Raw genomic sequence first — 8,522 nt, 5'->3', positions numbered from 1 at the left:
AAGAAAAATTAAAAAGTAGGTAAAAATTATGAACAGTACTGTTTATGTATATCTCAGTAATTTTCAGTAAGACTAAGATGCTAAAAAGCTTTTCAAATGGTCTACCCTGAATTACACAAAATGAGATAAAGAGCATAATTGGAGTATACTGTGATTTCTCATTTAGTAAAGACTGAGTCATTTTCTTCCTGTTTTCTTTGATTGCTCAAAAAAAAAAAAAAGAAAAAGAAAAGAAAAGTAGGGGAAATAATCTGGCAAAGGCCTTCTAAGGGCTGTAGAGGACATTGGTGGGACGCTTAGGTAACCCCTTGAAACAAAACCCTCACAACACCAGCTGGCATCAGCCATCAAGGCCGGTACTATCAGCCAAGGGAGGGGTCCTGAAAGTATCCAGCTTCAACTAAGGACAGGATGCTATGAAAAAGTCACTGGTAGAAAGCAAGGCTAATCATTCCCTGCTGGGAAGAATGTTTAAAATCCTTTACAGATGTGCATTTATTGTTTTGCTTTGCAAAGATCAGCAAAATATAAGGATACATAAGGCCTCACTATAGGGAATTTGTGTAATCAGTGTAAGAGGCATTTTCCATTTCTCCACTTGTTTCTGGGGGCTAGAGGCATTTTATTGTGCTTTGCCCCAGGCCGAATGTGGCTGGAAGGTTCTTTGTCTCCACCCTCACTTCCCACCCTTTACTTACAAACTTAACTTCTCTCCTAAAGAGATTAGCCACACATAAAGCTACTTGTGTCTCTGTATGCTCACATCATTTGTTAAAAAGAATGTGATTTATTTAAGGAATACAAATAAAAGCAAAATTTCCCTTCTATGCAATGTTTGAAGAATATAATCATGCTAGTGAAAAATCTTTCCTTATGTTAATAATTTGCCTTCAGCTTTAAAGATAGAACTCAAACATATTGAAACAGCTAGGTGAAAATCAAGAAACGTGTTTGAAGAGACGAAGCATTTAAAAAGTACACAAGTGTAAAGAATACTCTTATGTAAAAAATTAATTCTTTATAAAATTGTATATTTTCAGCATAATATACAGCTGTGAGTTCTGTGGTAATTGAAATGAAGAATATTATACACGCACTAAAATCATGTGGTAATTGAAATGAAGAATATTATACACGCACTAAAATTTGAGAATCAGCTGTGCTGTGTCATGGAAAGTCATAGAATTTTAGAGAGCAAGCAGGTGCAAAAAGAATACATCTGGGCAAAAAATAAAGAAGAGAAGTATTTGTTAACTCTGTACATCACTTTGGTGCCTTATTCATGTTTATGCAAATGAAATGCTCTAATTACCTTGTAAGAAAAGCAGATAAATGAAAATATGACAGTATAATTTTCCTGTTTAGTTCAATATTGCAAAAACATGGCAGGAACTGTCAACAGTCACCACCAAACAGATTGGTACTTACTCCCTCAGATTTTTTGTCTGGATAAATGCATGTCTCACCACCAGACGTGAAATTACAATAAACTTTGAAGGAATCTCCTGAGCAACCTTGGTTCGGATCAATCCAATATTCACCTAGAAGCAGGAAAAAATATATATATATCATAGACAAAAAGCATTTATATCAAAAATCGAATGCATTATATATCAAATTTTATTAAAAAGAGAAATAAAATAAAATAAATATTCATAGGTTGTTTTCTACAGAAATTTCTTTCCTGCTTTTGGTCATGTTGGGGTATATGTTTGAATAGTTGAAGTGACCCTTTGTCTTGTCCACCTCAAAGCCATGCAAAGGCCCCCAGACACTGTCTAGAACACTATTTTTTGTCTTTAGTGTGCTTATTACTTTTAGGGTTCATTTTCAATGTCACCTCCTCAAATATTAACATTCTATCTATTTATGTGTAATGAATTGCATGCACATTAGAATCAGATGTACTGAACCTTATGTTCCACATGTATTATTTACTGCTTAAATCATCTGAGAATAATAACAATAGAGGAGATGTGTAACAATAGAGGTGATAGTATCTACTTAGCCACAAGGATCATACGTTTACATTACTTTATAGCAGAAACTTTTTCTTGTAGTAAGTGAACTCAGGAAAAAAATATAAGAAATAAAAAGAATCCAAGATTTTAACAACCAGAATAACCATTCTTAATCTTTGATATTTTTATGACTTTTTGGAATACATAATTCTGAATTATGTGTTAAGCATTATTTTCATTTTTTTCAGTTAACATTGCCATTAAGTATTTTTTTCAAATAACATTAATAGCTTAATTGCTAAGCTAGCTTTATTCAATAAATTCAGTATATTATAGATACTGTGTTCAATTAATATCTAACGTATTTATCTCTTTTTTCTACTGTTACATCTCTAAATCGGGCCACCGTAATCTCTTGCCTACATTAGTCCAAAGCTTCTTAACCAGTCACCTTTGATTCCATCTTGTTTCCTTCCAAATTACTTCAAGTCATTTTCTACTTTGCTCACTATTGTTCAGCCATAGAGACCTTCTTTCATGTTCTTGAAGACACCACGATCTTGTCTTCTTCAAAGCCTTTTAAATCTCCCATATCCTCCGCTGGCAATACCCCTAAGAACTTTTGTATGACCAGCAATCTCTTTAAGGTTTTGGCTTAAATGTCACCTCCTCAAATATTAACATTCTATTCATTCAAAGTGTATTTGTCTTTTAGTTATCTAAATACCCATATTTTTCATAGTATCTGTCATAATATGCTATTATTAATACTTAGGGTTTTCCCATCTCCATTGTTAGATAATATTAGCTTGTGGGCATTGTTCTTTCTGCTTCTCTGTGAATCCCTGCATGAAGAACAGTGCCCGACACTGCTAAATAAATACATAAATATAATAATAAACACATTAAAGAATAAATTAGTTATTATATGGAAACCACAAGGAATTATAGTTCACAGTGAACTTTCCATTCCCAGAATTTACAAAAATTTTTCTTGACTGCTCAGGTTCTAATCAACCATATATTGTCATGCTGTCATCATTTTCATTTGATTTTCAAATGTATATGATTACTTTAGTTAGATCAGAAGTAAATCACTGAATTAATATTGAACTAAACATATCCTTCTCAAATAAACATATTATAAATATGAAGACCTGTGCTATCAGTATGTGTAGAATCATTAATAACTACCTGTGTTTTCACTTTAACAGGCTTGATTAAAATAGCAGGATTTCATAACATTCTTCCATCATGCTAATAGCAGTTTCTGAATCGCATTAAAACTTTCTATCTGTATTGAAATATTTAGATCTCAGTTACAACATTAATTGGATGATTGATAGTAAAAATTAATATTGTTCTGAGAGTAAAAAGAATGGCAAGGTATTTCCATATGAAGTGAGAGATTTAAAAGGTCTATCTCTTGTTAGTTTGGTAAATGTGTGAATTTAGTCAGCTAATTTCGGATACCAGAAACTGTTTCTTTAGAATGGATATGTAAAGGTTTTGTCAAGTAGTAAGTACAATAAATTATCTCAAATATTGTTACAAATAAATTGTTCACAGTCATCCTGCTTATTTGTGGATCAACGAAATAAGTTTTTACTCCAAGCTATCCTAATTCTTAAATATTCTATTCACCAAATCATTGCTAAATTGATAGGTCAAATATGATTCGGTTATGGTATTTGATTTTGTTAATTTTACTGCTCTTAATGTAAAGTAAGTTTAGATATATGAAATAATCATATAGTAATACATACATGTGTACACACATAAAACCCATTCTATGATAGTTATTACAAGGCAAAATGCATTTTTGTTATCTCTAATCATCCAAAAATGATCTCGTTATAATTTAATGGAACTTTATCTAACAGACACAGATTTCCCAAAGCAGATCTTGCATTATGCTGTGTAAATGATGTTTTTTATCTATGAGATTGGAATTACTAATCATTTACTTTAGTTTTATTTGGAGACTATATTAAACATTTAACTAGAAGTAATGAGCTGACAATGCACCTCAGTAACTTAGAGGCTCAGTATGTTTGCTTTGTCTTGTATTATTAACATACCATCTGGGAAGTCAGGATGGCTGAGTTGTAGATCTTTGCAAGTTCTGGCTGGGTTGGTCTGAGTACCCATTGGAAACTTCATATGCTCGATGTCTTGTTTCAGGGAATTGAGGGAACCAAATATTTCCTCCATTCCATCTGAGTAATCAAGAATATTATCACCTGCATCTGCCTGCATACTTTCAGTATGTCTTCTTGTTTTTTTAGGTGACAAAATTGGTAAAGGCTGAATGACTTCACCAGGTGGACCCTGTAAAAGAGATGATGTACATGTGATTGTTTCCTAAGGTAAATATTCTGCGTATCTTATTACCAGTTATGTCATAAATTATCGTTACAGCTTTTCAATGTTTTCTCTTTTTTCACTGTTTTCTGTAATTGTTACTATATATATTCTATATTATAAAATTTGTAAGTTCTTTTAAAAAGTCTAGTGGATATATTGAGGTAAGCACACAAATCATGATTTCTGGATCTTTTTCTGTACAAGAAATGTAGTATAGATTTGTGTGGACATATGTTAAATGCATTGCTTTCCTATGTACTAATTAGTTCTCATATACATGCCTTATCATTACAACTAGATTTGGGTCTCTGAAGATTATAATACCATTTTAAGGTTCTCGTGTTATCTAATGAGTTGTCCACTATGCTTGATAATGATTTATATTATGATACATTAAACTTTTAAAAATATACATTAGCTTATTTCAAATATATATAACTTAAATCTTTACAAATTAACAAATAAAAGAAATGCAACTGGACTTGAATTTACATATGTATAAGAGTGGAACTACACTAAATAGTTAATCCGTATTGTTATGGGCTGAACTGTGTCCCACAAAACTTCATATGTAGAAGTCCAAAGCCCTGGTACCTCAGAATAGTCCCTTATTTGAAATGGGGTCCCTGTAGAGATACTTAGTTAACAAGATAAGAGGGCATGAGCATGGGCCCTATTCCAGTATGACTTAGGTATCCTTATAAAAAGGGAAGATTTGGGCATAGAGATTTGCATAGACAAAAGATGATGTGAAGAGACATAAGAAGACAGCCATCTGCAAGCTAAGGACGGAGGTCTCAAACAGATCTTCCCCACCCCCCAATCCCCCCAGCCCTCAGAAGGAATCAAGGCTGCCAACACTTTGATCTATGACTTTCAGCCTCTAGAACTGTTAGCCAATAAATTTCTGTTATTTAAGCCACCTAGTTTGTGGCACTTTGTTATGGCAGCCCTGGCACATTAACACTCATATAGTTTAGAAACAAGCTCAGGACAGAAAACTAAAGGTTTTCCACATGGATCTATTATTTAATAGATGTGTGAAGCCTGGAAAATGTCCATATTAGTAGTGTAGTTATTATTACTTTTATTATCATTATATGCAGTAGTTATAAAATGCCAAGCCTCTGAACTTTTTTCTTTATTCCTAGTGTCAGATAAAAATGTAGCTTTGTGGCATACAATCAGTTGCTTTCAAGAAAATGTGACATACAAAATATAGTTTCTTCAAAAACTAATAGACACAAGATATAATTAAGGTATCATTATATTCAAAGAATGAAACCAATTAAAAGACAAGTCTCGGCATGTAGACCTGAGTACTTAATTAATGTAGTTGCTATTTCCTGGAAAATCAGCACTTTGACAGAATGCATCTTTTCATCTTTCTTATGACTTCAGAGAACTCACTGGCAGTCTCAGGGTGCTAACTGCCAGGACCTGATGCCATGTACGTACCGGAGGCCCAGGAGGCCCTGGAAGGCCACTGTCACCCTTCTGGCCAGCAGGTCCCTGTTAAAAAGAAAAAAGGAAGAAGATAAATAGAGAACAAGGCATTTGAGTAGACTTCCCTGAAAAATCAAAACGCCAACAGGAAAGATACTTACAGCAGAGCCTTTGGTGCCTTTTGGACCTTGAGGACCCTAGAAAATGCAAATCAAATCAAAGATTAAAATATGGAGAATTCGTGTCTCTTTGGTATATTTATAAGCTTACTTTGTAGAATAATTTTTTTCCAGTACATACCGGTAAGCCTGGAGGGCCAGGTGGACCTATGGGACCAGCAGGACCTGGAATTCCCTATGGAGAAAATCGTCCAAATTAAAGAGGCTTCCTCAGCTGTTCCATTTTCATGTTTTTAGTAACAACAAACATTGCAGATTTAGAGAATGCAAAAATACCTGAGAATAACCTACGACTATTTTTTTCCATTTTGCTTCAATATCTCTATATATTTATATTCCTGCAGCCTTCAGCATAAAGTTTTGTATTGTTAGAAATTCAATAAATGTTTGTGTAATTAACTACTGAATTGTGATTTTTTTTTATTCTAACTCAAGTCATATATTTTTAATTTATTTAGTCTCAGGTTATATAAATTTCTTTTTGAAAACACCATTGACTTAAGGAGATTAGAATAAAGACACTCTAAATCACTTTCTTGGTGAAATTTAAAGGAGCGTGTGCACATGTCTGTGTGTGTATAGTTGAGAAGGGTAGGAAAATATATCTTTGCTCACCCCGTCGCCCTTTGCTCCTGGAGTTCCTTGAGTTCCAGGGAGTCCTCGGTCACCCTTCTCACCTTGTTCTCCTGGAGGACCAATCAGGCCTATTAAACCTGGATGTCCCTTTGGAAAGCAGAGAGAAAAAAATTTAACAATATGTAAATTTCAACCGTATATTAAATGATAGTCAAAAATAATTGCACATTAAGTTTATAAAACATAAAAGTAAAAAATTTAGATAAAATCTTTAACCTTTCTGAATAGAATATAGGATTAAGAACCTCTTTCTCAACAGCTAAACAGCGCTCCCCAACCTTTTTGACACCAAGGAGCGATGCTCCTATGAGAACCTAATGCCTGATGATCTGAGGTGGAGCTGAGGTGGTGATGCTAGTGCTGGGGAGCAGCTGCAGATACAGATGAAGCTTTGCTCCCTCCATCTCCCACCTCCTGCTGTGCAGCCCAGTTCCCAACAGGCCGCAGACCAATACCGGTCCATGGCCCTGGAGGTCGGGGACCCCTGATCCAACAGGATCATTTATTGCTTACATTAAATAAGACCTTTACTAAAGGTTGGGAATATTATGAAATAAATAAAAATAAAAGTTAAAAATATCGTCTTCAGTGTTTCATTTATTCAAAGAGAATTCCCTCAACTAAAAGATCAGTAATGACCATTTGTAATATTAGTGAAATAAACAACTAAAAATTCATTGTTTCGATAAGCACTCTATTTTATATTAAATAATTTCTATCCTTCAGAGACCTTGCAGTTTTAAGAGACATTTGGAGGCTTAAAAATAATCCAAAAAATATTGATGCCATTCTAAACAGGCTTATTTTCTTTAATCATTTGATGCAACTTTACATACATTGTGGGAAATCAAATTACTATTTGAAAGATAATCTAGTTTAATTTTTTTTATTTTCATGTTTAAAAGCACTTTTTATAAAAAATAGGCATTTTGTCATTCCCTCTGTTTATTTTCTGAATAGTTATTGTAGTGTAGACATATGTTTTCTCTATAAAGTTCCTACAGGGAGACATTGAGAAACTATGACTCTGGTACATTTTCACTATTACTTTGTATATTTTCTCTTCTCTAAATTTATCTGAGAAGCTAAGGATTGACAGCTTTTCCTTGGTTAAAACGGTGAAGATATTCTTTGAAATTTCCTTCCAAGTGATCTCAATCTGCAAAATTATTTCCTCTGCTATTAAAATATCAAAATTGTAATAACACGATCTTTTTTTCTCACCTTCTCACCCTTGGAGCCGGGGTCACCCTTGAGACCTGGTAATCCAGGAGGTCCCTAAATGATGAGAAATAATAAACATAAATAACATAGGTATGAATTACAGAATCATATTACTATACACAGGGCAAGTTTGGTTTTGGTAACACAAGAAACTTAAAAAATAACGGTGGTCAGTGTTTATGTTTCAGGATTCTAAATAATTTTGTGCGTTTAAAACTCCGTGGTTTGATATTTAACCATAATAAGAAAATATAATAATGACAATTTTGATTAAATAAATATAAAGTCAGAAATAGAACATTGTTTATATGGTTTTTCAGTTGAGAAGGATCAATTTTTAAATGCACTAATTGCAGGTGTTACCAAATTATATATCCACTCAATCACATATTTCAGTGCTAAACTCAAAGTCAAAGGTTACGATATTTCCAGTAACATTAAAAAAAAAAAGTCAATACACTTCTGATAGTCGACGGAAGTTTGATAACCGCTTCTCCTAAGTAAACTTCCAGGATAGTAGTTTTAGCTGTAACTCCTAAGCTAAATCTCTGATCTAAAAGATTTGTAAATTTAATAAGGAATTTACTTTTTTCATATGATCCTATCTCTATTTTAATAATTTAACCTTTTTTATAGTCCAAGAGTAAAACATTTATTCATTTATGCTAAATTATATTTTTATGAAAATTGCGGCATGACTTTCTTAGTC

At 33.1% G+C, this 8,522-nt stretch overlaps 1 protein-coding gene across 1 annotated transcript in view; it reads right to left on the bottom strand.

Annotated features, from left to right (window-relative positions):
• COL11A1 (collagen type XI alpha 1 chain) overlaps window positions 1-8,522 on the bottom strand; it is a 182,360-nt gene that overhangs the window by 4,848 nt on the left and 168,990 nt on the right. Inside the window, exons 58-64 of the mRNA XM_011368217.2 lie at window positions 7,814-7,867; window positions 6,569-6,676; window positions 6,075-6,128; window positions 5,936-5,971; window positions 5,787-5,840; window positions 4,043-4,292; window positions 1,429-1,541 (exon numbers count right to left, since the gene is read on the bottom strand). Of these exons, the coding sequence (XP_011366519.1) occupies window positions 1,429-1,541; window positions 4,043-4,292; window positions 5,787-5,840; window positions 5,936-5,971; window positions 6,075-6,128; window positions 6,569-6,676; window positions 7,814-7,867 (669 nt within the window). The remainder of the gene's footprint in view (window positions 1-1,428; window positions 1,542-4,042; window positions 4,293-5,786; window positions 5,841-5,935; window positions 5,972-6,074; window positions 6,129-6,568; window positions 6,677-7,813; window positions 7,868-8,522) is intronic.

Source organism: Pteropus vampyrus, unplaced genomic scaffold, assembly GCF_000151845.1.
Source record: "Pteropus vampyrus isolate Shadow unplaced genomic scaffold, Pvam_2.0 Scaffold6, whole genome shotgun sequence".
NCBI lineage: Eukaryota > Metazoa > Chordata > Mammalia > Chiroptera > Pteropodidae > Pteropus > Pteropus vampyrus.
The sequence above is the reverse complement of the archived record's forward strand: the minus strand, read 5'-3'. Positions and strand labels throughout refer to the sequence as shown.